The sequence below is a fragment of the Triticum aestivum genome, chromosome 4D (assembly GCF_018294505.1).
Source record: "Triticum aestivum cultivar Chinese Spring chromosome 4D, IWGSC CS RefSeq v2.1, whole genome shotgun sequence".
In the NCBI taxonomy this organism is placed as follows: domain Eukaryota; kingdom Viridiplantae; phylum Streptophyta; class Magnoliopsida; order Poales; family Poaceae; genus Triticum; species Triticum aestivum.
The window spans coordinates 365,164,648-365,191,623 of NC_057805.1; the positions used below are offsets into that span (position 1 = coordinate 365,164,648).

The 26,976-nt window shown below is 47.7% G+C and overlaps 2 protein-coding genes across 3 annotated transcripts; both read left to right on the forward strand.

The window, feature by feature from the left end:
- The first annotated feature begins 10,123 nt into the window (after positions 1-10,123).
- Positions 10,124-15,813, forward strand: LOC123097949 (uncharacterized WD repeat-containing protein C2A9.03). 2 transcript variants are annotated; one of them, XM_044519806.1, is made up of 9 exons: positions 10,124-10,588; positions 10,768-10,935; positions 11,378-11,464; positions 14,340-14,465; positions 14,551-14,655; positions 14,742-14,833; positions 14,929-15,034; positions 15,125-15,211; positions 15,289-15,813. In XM_044519806.1, exons 1-9 carry the CDS (start codon positions 10,463-10,465, stop codon positions 15,706-15,708), a joined length of 1,317 nt encoding a protein of 438 aa, XP_044375741.1. In that variant the 5' UTR covers positions 10,124-10,462; the 3' UTR covers positions 15,709-15,813. The 2 variants fall into 2 exon arrangements, with proteins under 2 accessions (XP_044375741.1, XP_044375742.1); XM_044519807.1 differs by lacking the exon at positions 10,124-10,588 and adding an exon at positions 12,328-12,560 and having other exon boundaries at positions 10,787-10,935.
- A 9,832-nt stretch (positions 15,814-25,645) lies between these two features.
- On the forward strand, positions 25,646-26,535 carry LOC123097950 (17.9 kDa class I heat shock protein). Its single transcript, XM_044519809.1, has one exon. It carries the CDS (start codon positions 25,805-25,807, stop codon positions 26,288-26,290), a length of 486 nt encoding a protein of 161 aa, XP_044375744.1. The 5' UTR covers positions 25,646-25,804; the 3' UTR covers positions 26,291-26,535.
- The last annotated feature ends 441 nt before the right edge of the window (positions 26,536-26,976 follow it).

A 26,976-nucleotide genomic window follows, 5' to 3' on the forward strand; every position in this document is an offset into this window, starting at 1 on the left:
ACCCGCCGTCGAGCCTGCCTTCACTGTAACTTTGGTTCAATGCACCCGCCTAGGTTGACCCGTCTGCCTTCGTCACCGCTGCAACATGGTTTGTTTTAAGCTGCCCTCACCAACACGCACTGAGCCGCTGAAAGGTTGACCCGCTACTCCTCTGATTGTTTGCTGGGCTTGACTGCTGGCTCGCTGCGCCTGGTTCTTTTTGGATGCGTCCCGTGGGTGTATTGACTGATCAAAAGACTCCTGCGGTGGCGAGGGACAGTGGCAGCCTTGTTTATCTGGTCTACATACGGTTACACAAGATGCACCCGAAGGCAGACTGCAAAACACTGGTGTTGTGGATACATTATATAGTACTGCTAGCGCTACATGGGGATTAAAAGCTGCTGCTGTTTCTTCATCTCATCAAGACAAATGAGTTTTTATGGATGGAATAAAAAAAGGAATGATCATTGCGGCAGTCACGAAGGCCACATGGGGTGCTACTGCTACATCAGCTAGACGTACATGCAGGCAGTTTATTTCCTGACCAACTACGTCCAGCATTATCCACCATCAGTATCCGTATTCATCCGATAAAAATACCAGGTGCTATTTATCCTGCTTATTTTTAAAAGCACAAATTAATTCATTCGAGCACAACTACTCTGCTCTACGGTGTTTTTTATATGCAGGGTAACCATTTACTACAAAAGTGGCATTATACCGCGGATACGGACCACACCGGCTTAAAACATCGTGGCCGTTTCTTGCGACCGCGCCGGTTTACAACGAGGAGGACAATTTGCCCGTTTGCACCGGCTTACAATGCCACGGCCGACTCATCCGTCTGCTCCTGCGGGCGACTCATCCCTGATTGATTTTAGCTTCACCGTGGGATCATTAAACTCCACGGTGGATAATTTCCAGCCTAACATATCAGGTGATATCCATCTAAGGTCTATTTTATTAGGCATATTATTTTTGTCAAGGAACAATTACTCTGGCTTGTGATGTTTTTCAAGTAGGACAATTGTTCACTACATCAACACAACGTGGTTGACTTGCCCATCCGCGCGGCTTACCGCGCCGGCGATCGATTCGCCCGTCCGGACCGGCTTACAACACCACGGCCGGCTCATCTGTCTGTGCCGCCTCTGATGCAACGGTCGTCTTTACCATCCATCTCTCGCGGGTTGGTCCATATAAACACACTGGGCCGCACCTGTATGCATGAGCTGTTTATTGAATATGAGCGAGTCACTGTTTGGGAAGCCCGGTTTTCTTCCAACAAATTGGAGGCGAATTATCATGTATTATCAGCCGCCGTCTGCACTGGATGGTTCAATGGGCAGGCGCACAAGTCGCCGCCACTACAGTTTGGTTAACTTCAAAACATCCAGTTGGAAGGAACCATTGGCCGAGTTGCTGACACGGCTCATACGGGATCATTTATAACCCGCCGCAGTCACTTCAACCTTCTGTGGATTCACATCGCGCTATCAATACCAATGATATACACCTTATGCTATGATCAATATGGAGAATCTCAAAGCCAACTCCTCGAGTCGTCTTGAGACTCGGGGGCTACAATGATATGACTCGGCAGCATTGGTCGGTTCCAATGCATTCAAAGAACTCCGGGTCATTGGAGGGAAAAATAACCCGGTCCCGGAGGCTACCGCCATATTGGTAAAAAGTTTAAAGGCCGTCGGAAAATTTCCGGCTTAAAAAGAAGGATTCCGGTTTAGATCCGGCTCAAGAGACTTGACATCTCCCACAAAGCACTGAAGCTCTTAAATATCCGGTTTAAAATCCGGGTCAAGGGAAATTTATCCGCCACAAAGTTTTGAAGCTCTCAAATCCGGTTCAAAATCTGGTTTAAGGTAAATTTGTTTATCACAAAGCTTTGAAACTCTCAATATCCGGTTTTTCCGGTTCAAAAAGAATTTATCTCTCGCAAAAGTTCGAATTCCCAGGAAAAATTAAAAGGACCAAAGAGAGTCGGTTAGAAAGCACAACTCAAACATAGGTACCCTGCTTTAATGGCCATTGGGAGCTGATCGTATTCGAATTTAGCTTAACCCTTTTGGTGTGACCCTGGTCGTATTCGAATCAGAGTCGTTAAATATTCTCATGATCACTAGGGGGCTTCCTGTTCAAACATAGGTCGTATTCGAACCAAAGAGAACATAGTTGTCGGTACCCTTTTGATTGGCACACTACCGAGCTCACTAGGGGGCTTCTTGATCGTATTCGAATCATAGCTCAACCCCTTTTGGGAACCGACGTGGATCGTATTCGAATCAGCGTCGTTAAACAATTCTCAAGGTCATTTGGGGGCTTCCTGTTCAAACATAGGTCGTATTCGAACCAAAGAGAACATAGCTGTCGGTACCCTCTTGATCGGCAACGCCAAAGCCACTGGGGGCTATATGATCGTATTCGAATCTTAGCTTAACCCCTTTGGGACGGTTTTCTGATCGTATTCGAATCAGAAGCCTCAAAATTTTTGAAGTCTCTTTTTGCAAACAATTTTTGGATTTTATTTGAAGCTCTTTTTCATATCTAAAGTATATATGAGTGGTTGTTATTTAACCCGGCTTGATTTTCAATGATAAATCGCCAGCTTATGACAATCATCATCTATGTGGAAGCATTGGCTTCTAAGGATTGGGTTATCACCCTTACTGCACAGGTCATGTAAACCGGCAGTACAAATTCAATATCACAGTGGTTATATGTGAGATATTATGACCCGCCCTGCGGTAAACCGCCAAGGGATCTTGTGATCTACTTGTGTGCAGGATAAGACTACATTTGGGTGGTTACCCGCCCTGGCTTTTGACGTTAAGTCGTCAGGGCATATGTTGTTTAAACTCTGTGCAGGATTTACAGAGCTATGACTTACATAAATGATTAAGTTCAAGCCCATCATCAAAGACTGAAATTGGTGTCTCAAAAGGGTTATCAATTCTTGATTTTCTCAAAGGCTATAAGCCGCCGGGTTATAAAAATTCCGGCTTACAATGGAGGCGTATTAAATCGCCATCGACCAAGAGCCGCCGGGTATTTAAACTCCGGATTGACTTATCAACAGATGAAGTATTCAAAGTCGCTTTGGCGCAATGGCTATTATTTTATCAATGAATATGATTTATTCTACAATGGAAAGAATAGTCCCAAGTCGCTGCAGGCTTACGACCCGGCACTTGGGGGCTACATATGTGGAATATTCAGTTTATGACTAATGATTGAGATGAATAACCCGGATTTCTTCAAAGTTACAACACTTATATTGAAGCAAGTCTTAAGTTATCACTATGTTTTCCTCTTAAGACTTGGGGGCTACAGGTGATATGCATATAAGGGAGAAAACAAATCTTCAAATTCTCAGTTTGGAGTAGACTAGATTAATCCGGTGTCTGCAACAATCATGACCCGGCATCATTTATTTATAACCCGGCAATTTTGGCAATCATAAATCGGCAAGATCTACATCTTTAAGCCGGCTGAATATCAGTTGAATATTTCAAGACCAATATTTTTGTCAAGTCAGAGCATTGAAGGCCGACTCAAATGGATTATTTCTTATAATATTTCTCTACAAGAGCCAATGTCAGCAAATTGGTTATGAAGCTGGCCTATTGACCCGGATTTTTTAGAAGAAGTGCCTGGATTTTTGCATGGGCAAGGTTTGGACATATCTGTTAAAGGAGATTTGCTATAAGATCTTAAGTATGCATCCAAGAGGAAATGACAAGGACTTAAATATGATCAGGTGCCGGTTCAGGAAAATATTTAACCCGGAGCACAACCTATCAAGTTTGTTCTTGTGTCTATTTTACAGGGTCAGTTTAACATGGATAAATCCAAATTAAACTAGGGGCTAATGTCGGGGATATACCCCGCGGTATGACCCGGCCGGGAGTATGACCAGGCCAGACTTGGCATTTCACCGATGACCCGGCGGAGGACTAGCGACTCATGGGTCTGGCGGCTCATTGGTCAGACAGCTCATGAACCAGACGACTCATGGATGGCCCCGACGGCGAGTCAGATAGAAGACTAGGCCCAAGGCCCAGAAGGCCGGCTCATGTATGGTGGGCCGGCTTAAGAGGAAAGCGTAAGGAATATTCCCTTACAAAGAAAGCAAGACTAGGACTCCACTTGTAATTGAGTAATCCTAATCTACTAGGAGGGGCAGGGCACCCCAAAGAGGGACAAGTAACAAGAAACAATCTCTAGGGCTAGACACCGAGAGCCGGTTCCCGGCGACTCTTCCGTGATCATAATGAGATCTAGCCTCAAACAGCATGTAGGGTTGTTACAGGATGATGTTTCCCGGGGCCCGAAGCTGTCTAAATCCTTGTCTTGTGTTGCGTCTCTCGATTCCGCCCAACCCCTCTCAAGCTACCACATAGATGTGCTGCCCTCGCGACTAAGTCCTGACACTAAGGACATCTGCCGTGACAATCCACGACAGCATCCGTTATACGAGTTATGGCAATACTCACGAACTCCCGCCCTAGTACTGGGTGGCGTCGAGGTGATCTCACCAACAACTGCATAAAAGAGGTTTTCGATGTCAGCGAAACTCAGGTATTCCAGAACTGCAACGATAAAATTGTGACGACAACACCTCGGAGCTCAACTCCCCGGGACACTGCCACAACCCCTAAATGTCAGGAGGCACCAAGAACAATGTTCTCGTCACAAAACCATCGAAACGATTCCAAGATACCCGCGTGATCCTAAAAAAATATTAGCGAAATTTGAGGAGAGAAGAGTCAAAACTTCTACGTCAGGAGGCCTCACCAGAGCGACGAAGGGACTGAGGACTAAAAAGAATCCTACTCTCCGATATATATAATCCTAAGACTCAAAACATTTTTTGTTCTAGACTCAACAACGCCAGCCATTCGATCAAGCAGGGGGCTCCTAAGTCGGGGATGGCTCTGATTACCAACTTGTAATGCCCACGATGCGGCTATATCTCCCACGTGTCGAGGCACGACTTAGAGGCATAACCGCATTGTAGGTATTGTCGCAAGAAGGGTCATCTTCACACAATCCCATGTAATGAACAAGAATGGGATAACGAGAGTTGGCTTACAATCGCCACTTCACTCAATACATAAATTAATTCATACATCATCCAAAATCACACATAGACCGACTACGGTCAAAACCAAATGAAAATAAGATAACCCCAAATGCTAGATCCCCGATCGTCCCAGCTGGGCTCCACTACTGATCATCAGGAAACGAAACATAGTAACGACCACGTTCCTCGTCGAACTCCCACTTGAGCTCGGTTGCGTCATCTGCACTGGCATCGTCGGCACCTGCAATTGTTTTGGTAGAATCTGTGAGTCACGAGGACTCAGCAATCTCACACCCGCGAGATCAAGACTATTTAAGCTTATAGGAAAGGATGGTGTAATGAGGTGGAACTGCAGCAAACACTAAGCATATATGGTGGCTAACATACACAAAAGAGAGCGAGAAGAGAAACAACGCAACGGGCGCGAAGCTAGAAATGATCAAGAAGTGATCCTGAAACTATTTACGTTCATACATAACTCAAACCGTGTTCACTTCCCGGACTCCGCCGAGAAGAGACCATCACGGCTACACACACGGTTGATGTATTTTAATTAAGTCAAGTGTCAAGTTCTCTACAACCGGACATTAACAAATTCCCATCTGCCTCATAACCGCGGGCACGGCTTTCGAAAGATAATACCCTGCAGGGGTGTCCCAACTTAGCCCATTATAAGCTCTCACGGTCAACGAAGGATAAACCTTCTCCCGGGAAGACCCAATCAGTCTCGGAATCCCGGTTTACAAGACATTTCGACAATGGTAAAACAAGACCAGCAAGACCACCCGCTGTGCCGACAAATCCCGATAGGAGCTGCACATATCTCGTTCTCAGGGCACACTGGATAAGCTAAGTGTACAGGTACCGGCGTAACCCAAGTTGCCAAGGGACGGTCCCGTACGGTGCTCTAGTTTGGACCAACACTCGGAGGAGCACTGGCCCAGGGGTTAAAAATAAGATGACCCTCGGGCTCGCGAAAACTCAAGGGAAAAAGGCTTAGGTGGCAAATGGTAAAAACCAAGGTTGGGCCTTGCTGGAAGAGTTTTATTCAAGGCGAACTGTCAAGGGGGTCCCATAAATCACCCAACCGCGTAAGGAACGCAAAAATCAAGGAACATAATCCCGGTATGACGGAAACTAGGGCGGCAAGAGTGGAACAAAACACCAGGCATAAGGCCGAGCCTTCCACCCTTTACCAAATATATAGATGCATTAATTAAATAAAAGATATTGTGATAATCCAAAATATCCATGTTCCAACATGGAACCAACTTCAACTTCACCTGCAACTAGCAACGCTATAAGAAGGGCTGAGCAAAAGCGGTAACTTAGCCAAACAACGGTTTGCTAGGAAAGGATGGTTAGAGGCTTGACATGGCAATATGGGAGGCATGATATAGCAAGTGGTAGGTAGCGGAGCATAGCAATAGAACGAACAACTAGCAAAGCAAAGATAGAAGTGATTTCGAGGGTATGGTCATCTTGCCTGCAAGGTTCTCAGAGTTGTCAAAAGCTTGATCCTCGTAAGCGTACTCAGCAGGTTCCTCGTTCACGAACTCGTATTCCGGCTCTACCCACAGCAAGAACACAAGCAATGGAACCACAATCAATCACGGGAAATGCACAAGCAACATGATGCAAAACATGCATGATATGCGATGCGTATGCGTGCTCCGGAAGAAAAAGAATGAACAAGGCAGTAACTTGGCAAACCAAGTATGCCACTGGAAAGATGAGATGATTTCGGTCGAAATCGATATAAAGATCACCGGAAACGGATGCACGGTTAGCAAATGGCAAGCAAAACAAGAATGACACGATTTTGCGATTAACAACATGATAGCACTTAGAATACATCAAGTAACTATGCTACAGCACTCCAACATAGCAACAAAGTATATGGCAGTAATCTACAGGAGATGCTTGACAAAAAATGAACACTGAGCTACGACTAGATCATAACATAACAGGTTCAAACAAGCATGGCAAAAGTGCAAAAGATATCAGCTTAACAGACTTGAGAGAAAATACTGGACATGGCTGAAACAGCATCAGGTAGCAAAGTTCAGAGAAAGCAATCAACATGCTACAGGAACTTAACATAGCAAAACCAGGCATGGCATTAATCTACTAAAAGCATAGAACAAAAGTCCCTTACTGACCATGAGCCAAAAAGAACCAGAAGATATGATGGCACCCATGTAAACATAGCAAGTTTCGTTAACAGGTTTCAGACTTGGCAGAAAACAGAACATGGCATTAACAGAATTATGAAGGCATCTTTGTGAGCTTGATGCACTCATCACAAAGTGATGCATGACAAAACAAGCATACCTACAGCAATATGGCATATTTATGAAGCTAACCATGGCAAGAGCAAGTTCATAGCATGTATGGATCAACTACAATAACCTTGGCAAAATTGAATATCATGTTAACATTCTGCCAGGAACATTTTGTAGCAAAAGTAGAGCAACATTAATACATGCTATGGCACTCCAAAATTTCAAACAGGGGCATGGATGGATAGAGAACAACTATATCTACAAAGCATCCTTACTGAAGATACTCAAACTAAGCATGGATCTCACTGTAGACACATGGATACATTGCAACAAAATAACAACAGTCACAGACGGCAAAATTCTAAGACCCTGAAAACAGAAACATCACGAAGCCTAGTTTGCATGCTTGTGCTAGTCACCACATAGATCAAAAAAATACATGACATACACCTCTGTAAAGATGGCATGGCATATTTCAAAACACCTGTAGAGCTCATGCCCATAAAATGCACACACAAAATGCAATAAAAAAGACAATTCACCAAGTTCTGATAAGTAACAGCAGTTAACATCATATAGCACTCTTGCACCAGATATTTGGGCATCAATATGGAATCAAACGAGCATGGCGCAATGTAACAAAATTAAGAGCATCTTGTGACGAACATTTCGATATATCATGCACACAAAACGAAGCAGTATCCAATGACATATGATACAATGAACAGAGCAATATAATGTAAAAACTTCGGGACTTGGAGGATTTTCGGGGTCAACCTCTCCCAGATCTGGATCCGCACGGAAACCGAGGTGCGGCGCGAGCTCGCCGGAGTTGGACGGAGGAGAGGGCCGGAGCTCGGGGAAGAAGGAGGGACGGCGGCGAGGGTCGCCGGGCGGTGGCGGAGCGACCGCGCGGGCTTGGGGGCGCGGCGCCGAGGCGCGGCGGACGGCGGAGGCGGACGGGCCCCGCGGGAACGGCGGCGGCGGCTGGGAGCCGTGGCGGCGCGGAACGGCCTCGGGGCGCGGGCGACGCGGGTGGACAAGGGGCGGCGGCGCGGCCGGATCGGGCCAGGCGGGCCCCGCCTGGGCCCCGGCGTGCCGCGGGAGGCGGCGCGGTGGAGACGGCGCTGGCGGGGTGACGTGGCGAGAGCCGATTGGCCGGAGGCGGCGATGTAGACACGTCCGGCGGCGAAAATTTGTCCGATGGCGCGAGGAGGACGAAGTCTAGGGTTTGGACGCAAATTTCGGAGGGTGATGTGTTTATATAGACATAGGGAGCTAGGAGAGTCCAAATGAGGCACGGTTTTCGCCCACACGATCGTGATCGAACGACCGAGAGCATGGAAGTGACTTAGGTGGGTTATTGGACTGTTTGGAGGGGGGTTTTGCTGCAACACACAAAAGGCCTTTGCGGTTACCCGGTTAACCGTTGGAGCATCAAACGACCTCCAAATGGAACGAAACTTGACAGTGGTCTACCGGTGGTGTACCAAGGCCACTTGACAAACCTCGGTCCATTCCGAGAACGTTCAACACCCGCTCACGAAAAGAGACAAGAGGGGGTGCGCCGGTGCATGTGGGAGTGCCGGATTGCAAAACGGAAAACGAGGAAAATGCTCGGATGCATGAGACGAACACGTATGCAAATGAGATGCACATGATGACATGATATGAGATGCATGACATGAACAAAATGCAAAACGAAAAATAGAACCCAACCACGAGGGGAATATCATAGCACATAACCGAAAATGGCAAGAGTTGGAGTTACAAATATGAAAAGTTACATCCGGGGTGTTACAGTGGGCTCTCGGCGGCGGCCACCATGGCCGTTCGGGTGGCTCGACTGTTGGCTTTCTGGTTGGGGAGGCGGCAGGCAGCATTCGGTGTCTCCTGGGTGAGAGCCTTAACTGAGGTGGGCAACGATGGTACCTTCGGCGTCGTTCCCTTCTTGAAGGTGCCGCATTGGGAGATAGTTGGCTGGTGGACACCATTTGGTTGGCATTGGCGGCAATCTGGATCAAAAAGTGGTGCGGTGTGGCATCTACCGCGTCGACAACGACGAGTCTCGGCGGTGTGGCACAACAGGATCTCGGCGTTGGATGTGTGTTGATGGACGCGTAGGATGGTGGCGTTGTCTGTCTTCGTGGTGGCATCGACGGTAGTTGGACCTAACAAGATCAATGCATGGATCTCTCCTGAAGTTGAAACGACGAAAGATGGCAGTGGCGGATTCTGGAGCATGTGTATGTGGTGTGTGCTGAGGGTCGGCTAGACCAGTTGGTGCTCTCGGCTCACCATGAGGCTGTTTGATGAGGCTCCGGGTTAGATAGTGTGTGTTAGTGTGAGGTCAAGGCACATCATCATCCAAAAAAAAGTTACTGTAGTGACATTGTTCACCAGGTTACTTCAAATTGATCCATCTATTTTTTTTGTTAGACTTGTTAAATAATATAGTAGAGATGGTTGTGTGAATCACAACGACCGGTATCCTCTTTACAGAAAAACGTTATATTTTATTAGTTAATCTTATGATTAAAATACGATTTGAAATGTGAGGGGACTATTAAATCCGGACGGATGTACTGCTGGGCAGAGTAGGGATTCGTATTAAAAATGGCGAGGCATCGTGGACCCGTGGCAAACAGGTAAGCGTCGTGGACTCGTGGCAAGCGCCTGAAAGGTCCAGACTGCGGTGCGACAGCCGCGCACGCGATAAAGCATGCAACACGACGTGTGGATTCCGTGGAGGCATGCCTGGTGCCCCGTCCAGTCCATGCCCTCAGGCAGAGACAGCTCCGTTACCCTCTCCGGCTGGGGCCTGCCCGTCGTAAACGGCGACCATCCGCCTGTTAACGCCACCCTGCACCGCCCCAACCCACCGCCTATATAAACACCGGGAAGATCCAAGTTTTAACATTTCTCCCTCACGCTTCCCCCTACTACTCTGCTCCGTTCTGCTCACCGCTCAGGATCGTAACTCCGCCCAATTCCTGCCATCGACCGGCCGATAGAGATACTCTTGATAGCTGATACGGTTTCGTCGGGGTTTGAGCTCGATTCGGCCCTTCTACAATTCCGAGCCAGCCCGCCGATGGCGCACGACTTGCAGGACGACTTGGAGTTCGTCGCCGCCGGCCACGATTACGACGACTTCGAGTTCGACGATGCCGGTGGCAACGGGTTCCGAACCTCCGGCGGCGCTTCCCAATACCAGCTGGTATGATTCCTGGCTCCTCTTTGGTTCACTGCCTAATCTGAGCAGCACAATCACCTGCTAGCTAGAACGACAAAGGGAAAACTACACAAAATTTCTTCTCTGCTAGTAGGAGTATTACTGTACGCCTAGCGGTGGGAAGGTGTTCAAGATCTAACAGTTTTCTTCTTTTCCGATCGTAGGATACTGAGATGAACGACACTTCAGCCTTGGAGTACAGACAAGGGAAAGACATGCAAGAGATACCCTGGGAGAGGTTGAACTACAGCAGGGATCAGTACCGTCAGATGAGGCTAAAACAGTACAAGAACTACCAGAGCCTCGCTAGGCCGCGAGATACACTGGAAAAGGTGAGATGGGATCCACTGCTCACTTTTTGTGTGTAAATCATGTCATCTTCAATAGTTGTTCTTCGTCGTGTCAGTTTATTAGTATTTTTAGTAGTTAAGCAACAGCTGATTTATCATTTGTGTTAGTCAGGTATGGTCTTTTTTGTCTTCTACGGTATTTGACTAGCAAAACATGTATTACACGCCAAAAATATATATTTATAGATTCGTCGTTGAATAAAGTTTGTAAACATAGTATTTCTTATGGCATATTACACATGTTATGTTTGTCCGGCTAACAAACCCGGATGGAGTTCTCACAAAAAAAAGAAACTCAGATGGAGGGATTTTTTTTTTCAAGCAACTGCCAAGAACTCTGCCATTTCATCAGAAAGAAGAGAATTGACTAGTTTATAGTTCATGAGGGAAATTGACCATCATAAAACCATCATTTTGTTTATAGGAATGCCAACGAGGAGAGACAAGAGACGCCTTCTACGATTTTCACTTGAATACAAGACATGTCAAGCCAACAATAGTGCACTTTCAGGTACCAATTTTTATGGATATCTCTTTCAGGCCTTGGCACTCACATCCATATGACCCCCTCCGTCCGGAAATACTTGTCATCAAAATGGATAAAAGGGGATGTATCTAGAAGTATTTTAGTTTTAGATACATCTCTTTTTATCAATTTTTTATCAATTTTGATGACAAGTATTTTCGAACGGAGGGAGTACTTGACACCTACATAAAGTTGTTGTGAGATTGATTTAACCTAATTTCTTTGTATTTTCATCACAAATTATTTATGTTTGTTCGCATGGACAAACTGACACTGATTTGGAAAATTGGTACAACTTTGTACTGAAGTTGTACTAAATCAGCAACAAGTAATATGGATCGGATCGGAGAGAGTACTAGTATTTGCTAACTTACCAGTCACCACACTGTGTCATAGATTATGACATCTTGTCATGCATGGCGCGCCTCTTCTGTTTCCATGCTGGCCTTCATGTGTAGCTAGCTATTGTACTTGCCGAAAGTGGCTTTGTTAGGGAATTCTTGGTCTGCTAACAGGGACGATTAACCTGATCAACAGTGTTTCGTGGGTAAAGGTTTTTTATTCCTTATCACTGTTAGGGTATGTTTGGTCATCTAGCTTATAGGTAGGCTTTGCTCCGCCAACATAATTCAAGAGATTTTTTCCAAAGTCTGCAAATTTTCAAATTTGTACAGATCTAACATGTAAATGACAACGGCTCTTCACCGCAAAAAAATAAATGAAACTAACAGGCTCCAACCTCAAACCACGCGTGCTTGGCGTAGTAGTTGTGTAGACAGCTCTCAATTTTTCACACCGTTGTGTTCTGCGTTAATTCATGTTTCCTCTGTGTGTATGCATGCGTAAAGTCTGTTGCAGGGCATATGATGAGTGGGTCCTAAGATGGAACTGTAGTTTTGGTGTCAGCAATTAAACAGTGATAATAGGGCAGCTGCAATATTCGGCCATTTCATATCAGGTCGACAAGCGAGTGGACGAGGATCCCCAGAAGGCGGCATTATTGTGAATCACCATGGAAGATGGTATGGTGGGAAAGTTCTACGACAGGCAAAGAAGAATCTCCTTGAATTCCTTTTTGCAGGTTACACAAGAGAAGAGGATTGATACTTTACATACTATCTTATGATTCACTGTTACCCCCTCTATAAAGAAATATAAGAGCGTGATCTAAACACTCTTATGTTTCTTTATAGAGGGAGTACTATTTAACACTATTTTTTTGTTGGATGATACGTTTCCTAATGCTATGAAAATAGTGCGCAAATAGATCTCCTTGTTATGGCCTATGTATATTGTATGGCAGGCCTTGACCTTTTAAGGGCATGTACAATGGTGGCAGCACCTAGGTGCTGCCCCAACCCAGCCACATGAGCACATACTGCTAAAGCACCGTTTAATTTCTCATACACCCAGTGCACCTGTAGCCCCATGACGTGAGCCACCACATGGCTGGATGAGCGTCCGGACGACATCTCTCTCTCTTTCTTTCTCTCTCTCATTGCTTTTTCTGCTCGAGCAACTAGTTCTTTTGCAAGCTACACTGACACGTTTAAGGCATCTACTTTTAGTCCACGGTGGCATCTGAACCTAGTTGGCACATAGGGCACTAGGTCTAGGGCTATGCATTGAGCATGCCCTAAGGCCTCTTTGATTGAAAGCAGTGGCGGAGTTACGTTGTAGCCTACAGGGGCCATGGCCCCCAGCCTTAGTAAAAAATAGGAATAAATATTTTTTAAGGGGTGTTGGATCCCCCCCAAGATCCTGCCTAGCTCCGCCACTGATTGAAAGGATTTTCATACAGTTTTTGGAGGATTGAATAGTATGTTGGTTGTTTGATTTATAAGATTGAATCCTATAAAAAAAATTAAGGAATCATTTGTAATACATTCCATAGGAAATCTAGCATCCACTCTAACCTGTTGGAAAAAAACTTTATTTTTCTTGTGATGCAATCAAACTAAATCAAATCGTGTATCCTAGTTATGCCGAGGCTGGGTGTGTGCTCACTGTGTTTGTACCTCTTGATGTTTCATTTTGAGCAAAAAAATCCACCCTTTATCGAAAAAACTCAAATCGTGTAGGATTCGAATGGGCATGACATTCCATTACCGTGCTCTTCCTATCCTGCAAATCAGATTAGTCCTTAACTATTCTGGTGTGCTAATGCGTATGAACTGACTGGTTTACCTGGAGTTTTTTTCTTGGAGTCTGGGTTCAGATTAACAACTTATATGAACTTTGGTTGCAGAGCTCTAGCTCCTTACTAATCTGAAGGAGATCTAGATTAACAATAGCATCACACAGTTGTAATTACCCGAGTGAATTTTAACGGAAGCTCACTGTTATGTCCTCCATCCGCGATCTTGTTTGTTATCATAGTCCTCCATCGGAGTAGAATTTAGTGTGGTGGCAACCACTTGAATGAAATGGGGTGGTTTGACTTCGGTGAAGGAGTGGTGGCGAGCCAATGCTTCTGGGACCTCACGACCACGAAGGGCGTTGACTTTCATCATGCTACTGATTTCTTGGGAAATATGGAAAGAGCGACCACGTGTGTTCCGTAACAACACAATTCCAGTGGGTGTGCTTGTTGCTCGAATCAAAGAGGAAGCCTCATGGTGGTGCCGTGCCGGGGCAAAATATTTGTGTAATGTAATGCCGCGAGAGTGAGGATTGTAACTCGGCCGCTGGCCTCGACTCTAAAACCTTCCTCTTATTCAATGAAAATGGCAAGTCTTTTGCCTTGTTTCAAAAAAAAAAACTTGAATGAAATGGCACTCATTTGCATCATTGTATTTCTGCAGAGTTTTGAGAATAATTCTGGTACGAATGCACTGACCGTGTACTTCTCCATATGCAGCTGAGAAACCTCCTGTGGGCTACGTCCAAGCATGATGTCTACGTGACACAGAACTATTCTGTGATGCATTGGTCATCCCTACTCCGGAGAGGAAAAGAAGTGCTCAATGTGGCAGGCCCAAATCAGGTGATCTACCACAGAGCGATGTGATAATCCTGCATCGTCGGAATGTCGATCAATCTCTGATCCACTGTGCAACCACAATGTGCAGGATATGCGGGGAGGTCGGCCCTTGTCAAGGGTGCAGATCAGCACCATGACGGTAAAAGACAACCTCCTGGCGGCTGGTGGTTTCCATGGGGAGTTGATCTGCAAGGTAAGGAGGAGTAGGCACGCAGTGCAGACCTGTGGATGTTGTTCTGGATAATCTTATCTAAGCTGATGATTGTATCTTTGCGTTAGTATGTCGATCAACCTGGAGTGGCGTTCTGTACGAACCTGGCCGGCAACAAGAAGTCCATCACCAACGCCGTCGAGATCTACGAATCACCTAAGTGAGAAGACACATTATACACAGTAGTAATTTATCTTCCGAATATGTGCATGGAAACTGATTTGCTAACCGAATTCGTATCGTCTCGTAACACAGCGGCTCCACCCGGGTGGTGGCTGCCAACAACGACTGCGTTGTTAGAACTTTTGACACGGAGAAGTACAGCCTGCTCACCCAGTTCCCCTTTGCGTGGTCCGTCAACGTGAGTACCCTGCGCCGCTTCTGGTTGAATATAGGCCTACGGTGTTCTCTGCCGGTCTTGGTTGCTCATGCCATATGCTTCATGGTGCAGAACATGTCCGTCAGCCCCGACGGGAAGCTGCTCGCGGTGGTCGGCGACAGCTCCGACTGCCTCATCGCCGATTCAGGGTCCGGCAAGGTAAACAGAAAAGATGCAGTGCAATTTGGCTCGAGATTTCTGTACAATGGTTGCTCACCGTGGTGGCGTTGGTTCAGGAAATCGCGAGCCTGCGCGGCCACGCGGATTACTCGTTCGCGTCGGCGTGGCACCCGGACGGGCGCGTGCTGGCCACGGGCAACCAGGACAGGACGTGCCGGCTGTGGGACGTGCGCAACCCGTCCGAGGCGTTCGCGGTGCTGGAGGGGAGGATCGGCGCCGTCAGGGGGCTCAGGTTCTCGCCGGACGGCCGCTTCCTGGCCGCGGCGGAGCCGGCGGACTTCGTCTGCGTCTACGACGTGGCGGCGGGGTACGCACGCGCGCAGGAGATCGATCTGTTCGGGGAGATCGCCGGCGTGTCCTTCAGCCCCGACGACGGCGCGGAGGCGCTGTTCGTGGGCGTCGCCGACCGTACGTACGGCAGTCTGCTCGAGTTCCGCAGGCGACACCGTCACGCCTACCTCGACTGCTACCTGTGAAGTGTACGGCGTATTTCGCGTGCCAATCTTGTACTACTGCTACTTTTTTTGTACTGCTACTACTTGAGAGTAGGGCTAGAGCAAAGTGCGTCCCGTGTTTCGACATTTTTCTGCGTCGAAATGGCAGGTGACTGTATATGTTTGACGGGGTTCGCATCCGCAAACCTCTTTTTACCTGGACGGTCCACCTCTCATATAGCACTGTATTTTCATAACCCACCTCTCGAATAGCACCGTAGCACTGCCGAACGATCTGCCTCCTGCGTTCTGGTGGCCCATCTATTGTATAGCACTGTATTTCCGTAACCCGCCTCTCGCATAGCACTGTTGTATGTCAGATGGTTGGCCCACATCTTTTCTCTACCTCGTGCGTTCTGGTGGCCCATCTCTAGTATAGCACTGTATTTTCATAACCCGCCTCTTGTATAGCACTGTAGTATGTCGGATGGTTGGTCCACATCTTTTCGCCACTTTGGACTACAATGTCAGCTACGGCTACGGTTTTTATAACGACTGAAAATCAGTTTTCTAAAATAAGTGAAATAATTCAAGCATTTCTTTTCAAATGAAATGAGCAAAATTAGTATTTTTAAATGAGTGAAATCAGTTTTCTAAAATGAGTGAAATGATTATTTTTGTGAAACTCTTTATTTCAGTGTGTATATTGTGAGTGTAATGTGTTTTTTGAAACAAGTGAAATGAGTGAAATCTATCTTTTGTAACAAGTGAAATCACCTTTTTGAAACAAGTGAAACTAGATGATACCCCGCGCGTTGCTGTGAAAATTGTAGCCGAAAAAATTGGATATATTAGACAAAGAAAATATAAATAATTTGAAACACCTGTTAAGTATGCTGTCTCCTAGCTAAAGTAAAACCATTTCATGCACAACTCGCTTGAAAATAAAAATGTATTCCGTGCGTAGCAGGTTAGAATTGCCCATCATTGAGAGGAATTTTAACAAAACAAAAAGTAACCTGCAAACACATGATATTTTGATTATCTAAAGATACATCCAGCATACATTAGTAATCACAAATAGATGATTTGTTGAATGACAAATAAGATTATGGAAGCCATACCATCAAAGGAGATTTGTGCAATATTCGCAAAAAAAAGGAGATTTGTGCAAGCTAATTTCTTCACACGTTAGCAGGTTGTGTGTTGAACGACAAAGGAGGTGTGTGGAAGCCATACCATGCATCAAAGGAGATTTGTATCACCATAACGTGGCTAGAAGGTTAGAATTACCCATCATTAAGAAAAAAATTAACAACAAAAGTAACCTGCAAACACTATTTTAATTATGTAGAGATACATGCAGAATACATTAATAATCACAATAGATGTGATGAACGATAAAGAAGATAATGGAAGCCATACCAAAGGAGATTGCAAGCTAATTTCACATGCCTTCAGGAAAATCAGTGTAATCCTGGTAACAAAACTGGGGGACTGGAGTTACCTTAAGTTACATGATTGACAGAATACGCTAGCCAATCTGCAACTTGACCTTGAGGTTGTGCACAATGGATTAGATGGTCAATTGGTCATCATGTTGTACTTGACGGCGTGGCCCTTCACGAGCAAACCTGCACAGGATGGCTAGCCGCTAGCGCCATATTCATCTGCAGGTACAGCGAAGCGTTCCGGAGCACCGTCGCCGCCAATCCATCGGTCTGGCCAGAAGCTAGCGACGTTGACGGGCTTCATCAAAACTGTTGAGTATAATGTTTATTAGGAAAGACGAGATAAACTAGGATTTGTTCTGACTTGTCTTATACTCCAAGTAGATCATTGTACTTCTATATATATGCCCACGAGACTCAAGCAATACAATGAAATATTCCACCAATCCTCTCTCTTCCTTCTAACATGGTATCTATCGCAAGTCGATCCTAAACCCTAGCTGCCGCCGCTTCCGCACCTGCGCGCCGCCCCCGGGGCGGTCGACCTCCATGACCGCCGTCGGGGGCCGCGCCGCCCGTACCTAGAGTTCGTCCGCCGGCCGTGTTGGCCGGCTGCCCTAGAGAGTCTTTTTTCCCGATCCTTTGATCCGGGTTTTCTCTCTCTCGCCGGTCGCTTTGACTGGCGTCTACTTTTTGGTTTTCCGGTCTATGTGATCCGGTTTGCGTCGCCCACCGCCGTCGTCGACCCCGTGCGCCTCTACTCCAACACCGGCGCGATTGGCCGGCTTCTTCACCGACCCGGCGTCCTCGCGCGTCATCCGCGCGTCTGCCCGTCGGTCGCGCCGACTCGGCGGCCTCGCGCGTCGTCCGCGCGTCGGCCCGCCCGTCGCCCCGACCCGGCGGCCCTTCACCGCCGCTGTTCGCGCGACGGCCCGCCCGTCGATCTACGCCGGCCGTCACCGCCCTGCTCCGACCGGGACTCCTGCATCACCCCGACCCGGCGGCCTCGCGCCATGCGGCGGCCAATCATAGCCGCCCTGCTGCCCGCCGTCGCCGGCCTCATCGCGGACTCCGCCGCCACCCCGCCTCCACCGAGCGGCGTCCCCGACCTTGCGCGCGATCGGCTTGATCACCCGCTCGCCGCCGCGATCCGCCTCATCTACGCCGCGTGACCGACCTGGCCCGTTGGTTACGCGCGCCTCCGCAGGTCCCGTGAAGATCGTCTCCGAGTTCAGCGCGCCCCTCCACCGATCGAGCAACGGGCTGCCGCTGCGTCGCCCCGTCGGGCCGCAGCGCCGCCGCCCCATGGTTCTCCTCGCGGCTGCATCGACTCGTGCGTCGCCGCTGCGTCGCCCCTACGGACCGTAGTGCCGCGATACACGGTCTCTGCCGCCGCCCGAGGCCGTCCCCGTGGCTGCACCGACTCGCGCGCCGCTGTTGCGTCGCCCCTTCGGCCCGCAGCGTCGCGGCTCGCGGTCCCCGCCGCCGCCCCGAGATCTTCCCGCCGTCGCCCCGACCCGCCTACCGCCGCTGCGTTGCCCCTTCGGGTCGTAGCACCGCGGCCCGCGGTCCACTCTGCCGTCACCGCGCGTCGACCTCCCGTGGTATGCACCGCGCCGTCTCCCTTGGCGCGGAAACGCCACCGTCCGCGCCGGTCTTCGTCACGCTGTCAGGATTCTTCGCCTACTTCGAGCACCGCCGCCGCACTCCTAACCTAGCTGCCGCCGCCGCCGTCAGGCCGCCGCCGCCGCTCTTCTTTGGCCGCTGCCGCCGCTACCTTTGTAGCCGCCGCCCGTCCACCCCCTTCGTCTTCGTCCAAGCACCAGCCCGCCGCCAGCGTCGCCGTCATCTACCTCGACCGCTTCATCTACTCCGACAACCGTGGGCGACATTGGCCCCGCGCCGATTGGCGCCGCAACCGTCGTCGAGTCCTTCTCTGCTGGCCTCTCTGACCTCTTCGACATGGCGTACAACTCGTGCAGGTCCCAGTCTACGCATGCCCGGTGCTGGCAACACCGCCGTGTGCCTTCGTCCACGACGTGTCCCCGGGCCTAGCAAGCCTAGTGCGGCGCTTCGTCAACTTTGTCTTCGTCGGTCTACGCATGCCCGGTGCTGGCAACACCGGTGCGTGCCTTCGTCCACGATGTGTCCCCGGGCTTGGCAAACCCGCCGCGACGCGTCGTCAACAACATATTCTTCCTGGCGCACCACTACTTCGACACCACTGCGCCCATGCTAACTCGGCGCCCTCTTGCACCCGCGGCTCCACGGCGACTTCCTCGACACCGGCCACCCCGACTCGACATCGACCACGGCATTCTTCGCACGGCCACCTCGACCACGGCTCCACCACCCACGCTCTCGGCTACATCGACAAACGGCACAAAGGGCTACCGCCTGCTTGAGCAACCTCGTTGGTTTCCACTCCAGCCAAGACTCCGCGATGCGTCGACCGTTATGACTGTGGAGGGGTGTCCGTCGGTTGCCTTCGGATTCTTCTCCAGTCTCACCGTCTGCGTCGCTACCGTTGTGACTGCGGGGGGATGTTGAGTATAATGTTTATTAGGAAAGACGAGATAGACTAGGATTTGTTCTGACTTGTCTTGTACTCCAAGTAGATCATTGTACTCCTATATATATGCCCATGAGGCTCAAGCAATACAATGAAATATTCCACCAATCCTCTCTCTTCCTTCTAACAAAAACAGTGTGAGAACGATCAGAGCCCCTGCGGCGGCAGCGACGACGAACCCCATCGCCGGCCCGCGGGACTCCCCGGCGCCGTCGCAGCCGGCAGGGACGGTACCTCCCGTCGTTGAGCCCCCCGCGACCGTGACAGTGATGGTGAGCTTCCTGCCATTAGCGCAGTGCCGAGGATGGCGCAAATGAGGTACTACACGCCGGCTGTCGCGAGCGTGATGGTGGTCGTGCCGCTGTCGTCATTGCTCATGGAGTAGCCGCCCGAGTAGGTGTCATAGCGGCTCTTCTCGCGGGCGCGCACCATGGTGTCATCCGGTAGCACCTTTCCCTCAATGGCGCCGATGACCTGGCTCACGAGGAGCCGGTTCCCTTATATTAGCGAAGATGAAGATCATCCGTGGAGAGTAATGGGAAACCAATCGTGGGGAAGTTAATTAGAGAGACGATAGGACGGCAGAAACGTTGGAAAATTAATCGATGGAGTTACTGGGAGGTGAGAAGACAAGGAAGGAAGACCCAACGGGAGAGGTCTGGAGCATGGTAGAGGTCAACTCTTCGGCTGTAGATCTGCCACCGAGAATTTGTGAGGGTCGGCCTATGAGGGAGCCCGTGGTCAGCCTATGTGGGTCCTTCTTCTGGTGGTAACTGAACGCTAAGACTAGCCACAGTGGGAGTAACTTCAGCAGTAACTTCAAGTCCAACTCAGCAAATTTGTCTATGTAGCAATGAGTTAATGAAGAGAGAGGTAGTTTTAGTAACTTAGCTAGTTACTGTAGCATCACACATATCAAGGCAAGATGAGTCTATAGCATAATAAATGAAGTGTTGCATGTTACTACACATATGTTACTTCACACTATAGAGATAGTAACTAGAGTAGTAACATGCTCATGTTACTACTCTATGTTACTACCCATTGTGGCTAGTCTAACGTGATTGCTTTGCACACAGTCGACCGCTGACTGTAGGAGGAATAAGGCTGATTGGTGGATTTTTGCAAACTGATTGATGATGTGGCATAAAGCTGATGTGGACAGTGTGCATGTTGAGAGAATAGGTAGAAGTGGGGAGCAACTTCTTAAGAATGTTAGATATGGTATTCCATTTGAGTGAGTGTAATATGTTTTCTGAAATTAGTTTCTTGAAATATTATATACCAGCTTTTTCATTTGAGTGAGTGTAATATGTTATCTGAAATTAGTTTCTTGAAATCATTGTTTGAATGAGCGAAATCATTTTTAAAATGAGTGAAACATAATTTTTGAAACGAGCAAAAGTTGTCTTATGAAGCGAGCGGATTTTGTTTTTTGAATTGAGCGATATCGGGTTTTTGAAATACTTGAAATGAGTTATTCGAAACGAGTGTAATCAAATGAGTGAAGTTTATTTTATGAAATGATTTAAGTTTTTTTGACATATACAAGCTTCTTGAAACAAGATTTTCTTATTTGTAATGAGTTAAATTAGCTTTTGAAAATTGTTGTAACATGTTTTTCTTTCAAACGAAACAACTGAAATCAGTTGTATCGAATGAGTGAAATCATTTGTTTGATGAAATCAGTGAAATTGGTTTTTGAAATGTGTGAAATAAATTTTGGAATGAGTGAAATCCATCATTTTGAATGGGCCTAAACCCATCTTCTGAAAGTGAGTGAGATATGTTTTATCAAATGAGTGAATTAGCAAAACTGTCAAGAACACCTTTATGAAATAGCGAAGCAATTTTATGTTTTATGAAAGTGATTTCAAAGATAATTGAAATATATAAAATAAACAAGTAGTCCAAATATATCCAAAATTGATCTTCATCCGAAGATCTTGTCACCATGATTTCAAATATATAAAAAGTTTCAAAAATGAACATTTGGTTTGAAACATATCAATCATTTAAAAAACGAAGATAAAATAAAATGCATGTCATTATGTGGGCAGAACCAGCGCATGCATGCGCAGTCACTCGAGCAATACTACACAGACGATACATGTGTGCACGATTTGTGGACGATGGACAACAGCACCATTGGATTGTAGAGCACTGCTACACACACGATAAATTCATGCACGATCTGCGCACGACAACACATCTACACCCTTGGGTTGCCTCGTTTCGTAAATCTCTGTGGCCCAAATCATGTCGTGTGTGGATCGTGCATGCACGGATCGTGTGCACAGCACTTCCGTGGATTGTATTGTTTAACAAATCTGCACTGTTCAAGAAAGCCATCGTCCAGATATCGTGCATGCATAGTCGTCTGTAGAGTAGTTTCGCAGTCACTCTCCATGGTCAGGACGTACTCTCTCTCTCTCTCTCTTCTCAGCCAAAAAGCTGACATGCAGGATGTATTCTCGAGTATTGTTGTTGGAAAGAATTCTCTTGTTTATACCTGATCGGTTGCACCAATCTCGATGAATTTAACGGACGATGGATTGTGCATCGGTACATATCGGTTCCGGTAAATTCACTTATTCGGGTTCGCATCCTCGACTGCCTCGTCATATATTGAGTTCTGTACAGTTTTCTACTACCATTATATAATCAAATACATAGTACTTTCTTTTAAAAAGAACTCAATACACAGTATGCTTGATCTGTGCGTGCACGGACAAGTGTCTGATCTGATTTTTTGGTTCTGACTGGGAGTTGTTCAAGAACTATGTGCTGGCTCTTGTGTACCAAACCATAATTTGTAGATCGAAATTGAACAAAATAATAAGGGCTTTTTTAATCGACCCCTTAGCCGAAATACTAAACCAAATAGAGGAAGATAAATTTTACTCCGGCGTGTATCCATCCCTTAAATTTACTACGTCTGTTGTGACCGAGTAAAAGTTTCTTCGCGTGAAGGCCTCTTTGTGGTCGGTCGGCGACTCACGGGAAGCTCCCTTGTGGCCGGTCAGCGACTCACGTGAAACTCCCTTGTCAACGGCGGCGACCTTGGGTGTAGCGCCCAAAATGCAATTCTACCCCGATCACGTAATGAATTCATGATTGGGGTAGAATCGTATTCGAAAGCATAACAAGGTGGATATCATTACAACACACCATATACTAAATAGATAAGAATATCAGATAACGGCTTACACTCGTCACAAGCTATAGTAGCAATCATCATACAGAACAGCAGGATCCGACTACGAATAAAATCAAGCAAAAAAAAGGACATCCACCCTGCTAATCCTAGGCTCCCGACCCGGAACCCATCCTATGATCGACGAAGAGGAAGAAGCAGAAGAAGAATTTCAAAAGCAAACAAGCATCGCTCTCACTTCAAAGCTTCACTTTACCTGTACATGCACCTGTTGTTGTAGTAATCTGTGAGCCACGAGGACTCAACAATCTCATTATCATGGATATCAATACTAGCAAAGCTTAATCGGTATGGAATGGTTAAGTGGTGAGGTTGCAGCAGCACTAAGCATTTCTATGTGGCTAACTTATGATACAAGAATAAGAAGAGTAAACAACGCGTAAACACTGGTAAATTAATATGATCAAGAAGTGATCCTAAACTACCTACGAGTCAAACATAACCTCATCGTGCTCTCTTCCCGACCTCCCTCGAAAAGAGACGATCATGGTTACGCACGCGGTTGGTGTATTTCCTTGAGTTTAGTGTCAAGTTCTCTACAACCAAATATTATAAATTTTCAAGTTGCCACATAACCGCGGGCACGGTTTCGGAAAAGATTTAACCTGCAGGAGTGTTCCAAGTACTCCATTATAAATTACCACACGGATCCAATGGAACATCCTCACACCATGATAACACGAGGCTTACGATGAGGAATCCTGATGGACAAGCCATTCGTCAAAGGAAAAAGTAAACCAGCAAGACCACCTGGTGTGTCATCACCCCGATAAGGGTCGCGCTTATCTACACAACCGTCTATGCATAGTGGACGATAGCCAAAAGACCTCGAGTTGCTCCGAGGCGGCACCGCCGACTGCTAGGTAGGTGGACCAACACTCATGAGGAGCACCGGCCCGGTTTATTGATTAATTATCCACGGCGTCCGGAAAGTCCCTATGCAAGTTTTATTAGGTTGACGAATGGTAAAACCAATATTATATTGGGCCTTGCTGGAAGAGTTTTATCCTAAGTGAATGGACAAGGGGGCATAATACCCCACATGTGTTAGAAGCGCTCATCAAGGAACATAACACTGGTATAACGGAACTAAGCCAGCATAAGTGGAACAAAACACCAGGCAAAAGGCCGCGCCTTTCACCCATTACCAAGTATATAGATGCAATAATTAAATAAGAGATATTGTGACATCCCATGATATCCATGTCCCAAACATGAAACAACCTGCGACTGCACCTGCAACTTGCAACGCTATAAGAGGGGCCGAGCAAAGCGGTAACATGGACAATCAATGGTTTGCTAGGAAGGGGAGGTTAGAAGCTGTATCATGACAACTTGGGAGGCTTGACAAACAAGAGATACGTAGCGCGACATAGCGATAGCATCGAGACAACTAGCAAGCAAAAATAGTAGTGATATCCAAGGTAATGATCATCTTGCCTAGAATCCCGCTACGAAGAAGATCGAATCCGTGAAGTGGACGAACCAACGTAGTCGAACAAATCCTCTCAATCGCAACAATACTGAAACTATCGAGAAGAAGCACAACTGAAAAGAGGCAAACAACACGGTAAATAAATATAATATAACCATGGCATGATGCACAATCAAATATGTTGCATGTCCATTTTAACAAGGCTGGCATGGCAAAATGCAACAAACAATACTACAAATTAAGTGGAGCTCTTATATTGACAAAACACCATATTCAATTATTTAGTTCGCTCTCGTTTATGTATATGACAAGATTAAATGTTGGTTAACATGGTAAGAGGTGAAGCCAGCTCGTCTAGCCCGTCGCGTTCTATGGATGGCCGGCATTTCAGAGGCGTCGTTGACTAGCAGGGCTGCTTCAATGCCTTTTCACTACCTTCGCGGGGCCATCACATCGCGGACGGCGCAGCTGGAGGTCTCAGACGAGGAGGATGGCTGGGTGCGTGTCCGATCGGGCGACAGGCTGTGACGCACGGCTTTTCCAAGCCCCGATTTGAAGCCTCGGCCGCCTGCATGGATGGAGCGGCTGTGCTTCTGCTGCCTCGAGGAGGGGCATAGGGCACCCACATGTCACGACCCCTTCAAATGCTCCAATTGCTTCCAGATCGGCCACTGCGGCAAGACCTACGCCAACCCGCAAGCACCCAATCATCCTCTCGTGTGTAGGTCACCTCCGAGAGCCGTTGCCTGTCCTGATCCTTCTCGCAGAGCCGAGCTTCTTCCGCTACAGCCGACTACTGCGACTCCGCATGACATGTCACGGCTCAGGGATGCGGACCATCGTCCGGCGGAGGATGAGGTGGTCATCTCGTTTTCTTCAACCTTTTCAAGAATACACATTTCAAAATTGCAACTACGGGTAAGGAAAAACAATCCAGGTAGTGTTGCACATCAGATGGTTCAAGACTTCATCAAGAACGTTGACATGGTCTTCATCATAAGATAATTTTCCAAAATGAAGGACTTCAAGATCATTTTAAACGGGACCATTTTTGTGAGACAAAAAAGAGAATTTTTTGAGCGAATAGAAAAGACAAATTTTAAGACTAGAATTCCGGTCGGCTCGGGAAAAAACTACTCTCTCTGTTTCATAATATAAGAACGTTTTTGATACTATACTAGTGTAAAAAACGTTTTTATATTATGGGACGGTGGGAGGAGAACCTACCAAATGACAATTTCATCTGCCGCGGCAGGGCCGGTTACGTTCCAGCCATAGGCCCAACGCTCCAAAAAGCAGCAGTTTCCAGCACATTCCAGGATAGACAAAGACGCTCCAGACCCCTCGCCGTCACGGCCCAGGCAAAGTGAAACAACGAAAAGCAAACAGCACATCCGAAGCATCCATCCCCTGAGTTTGACAGCTTCCTAATCGCAGTTCGTCCTCGCCCAAATCGAGCAGCCATGTCGCTGATTCCCCGCGGCAACGCCTTCGACCCCTTCTCCCTCGACCTCTGGGACCCCTTCGACGGCTTCCCCTTCGGCTCCGGCGGCAGCAGCAGCGGTGGCAGCCTCTTCCCCTCGTTCCCGCGCATCAGCTCCGAGACCGCGGCCTTCGCCGGCGCGCGGATCGACTGGAAGGAGACGCCCGAGGCGCACGTGTTCAAGGCGGACGTGCCGGGGCTGAAGAAGGAGGAAGTGAAGGTGGAGGTGGAGGACGGCAACGTGCTCCAGATCAGCGGCGAGCGCAACAAGGAGCAGGAGGAGAAGACGGACACCTGGCACAGGGTGGAGCGCAGCAGCGGCAAGTTCCTGCGCAAGTTCAGGCTCCCGGAGGACGCCAAGGCGGACCAGATCAAGGCGGCCATGGAGAACGGCGTGCTCACTGTTACCGTGCCCAAGGCGGAGGCCAAGAAGCCCGAGGTCAAGTCAATCCAGATCTCCGGCTAGGCTGCTTGAGATTAAGGTTAAGGTTCAATTCGCTGGTGTGAGGTTCAACTCGCTCTTTTGTGCCTTTTGCTCGTGTGGATTTGGGTCCGTGTTGAGTGTCGAGTGTGCCCTTGTCAGTGCCGTGTTCAACGCCCGTCTCCCTTGTTAAGTCATGTAGTAATGCGAGCATCGAGTCCAAAGTGTGCTGTACTGCTGTGATCAACTTCTGTGCTGATTTGAACGAGCGAGTCACAGTTCCCTCTTAACTGCTTTTGGAACTTCGATTTTATTTCCGTGTTGAAGTCGAATGCACCTCTAATTCCGTCGACCAATCTGCCATTGCGGAGCTCTCGCAGCATGGAAACTCTGTTCTTGTGTTGTACTGTGGGCGTCCACATGTAGTGGCACGTTAACTAGAAACTCTGGCAAACGCATCAGAACTACTAGTACGCACCTTCGATTACATCGAGTATTTCTTTCCAAAGACACGAGAGAACTGCTGTGATTTCATTGAAGTAGAAGAACGGCATCGGCCAAGTACAGGTTAACTTAAAAATAACCCCTCCATACACTTTAAAATTTGTTAAAAAAAAGGTGGGATCACTAGTAAAAAAGAGGCTTCCATATGCCCCCATTAGTCTCTAAAATAATCGAACCGCGACCAAAGGGGTTCGGGAGGAGACCCGCGACCAACTATCTGGGCCCAG

Coding starts and splice junctions, on each gene's coding strand:
- LOC123097950 (XM_044519809.1), top strand. CDS start 25,805: ATGTCGCTGATTCCCCGCGGCAACGCCTTCGACCCCTTCTCCCTCGAC.
- LOC123097949 (XM_044519806.1), top strand. CDS start 10,463: ATGGCGCACGACTTGCAGGACGACTTGGAGTTCGTCGCCGCCGGCCAC. Junction 10,589..10,767: donor GCGCTTCCCAATACCAGCTG/GTATGATTCCTG, acceptor TTCCGATCGTAG/GATACTGAGATGAACGACAC. Junction 14,834..14,928: donor GAGATCTACGAATCACCTAA/GTGAGAAGACAC, acceptor CTCGTAACACAG/CGGCTCCACCCGGGTGGTGG.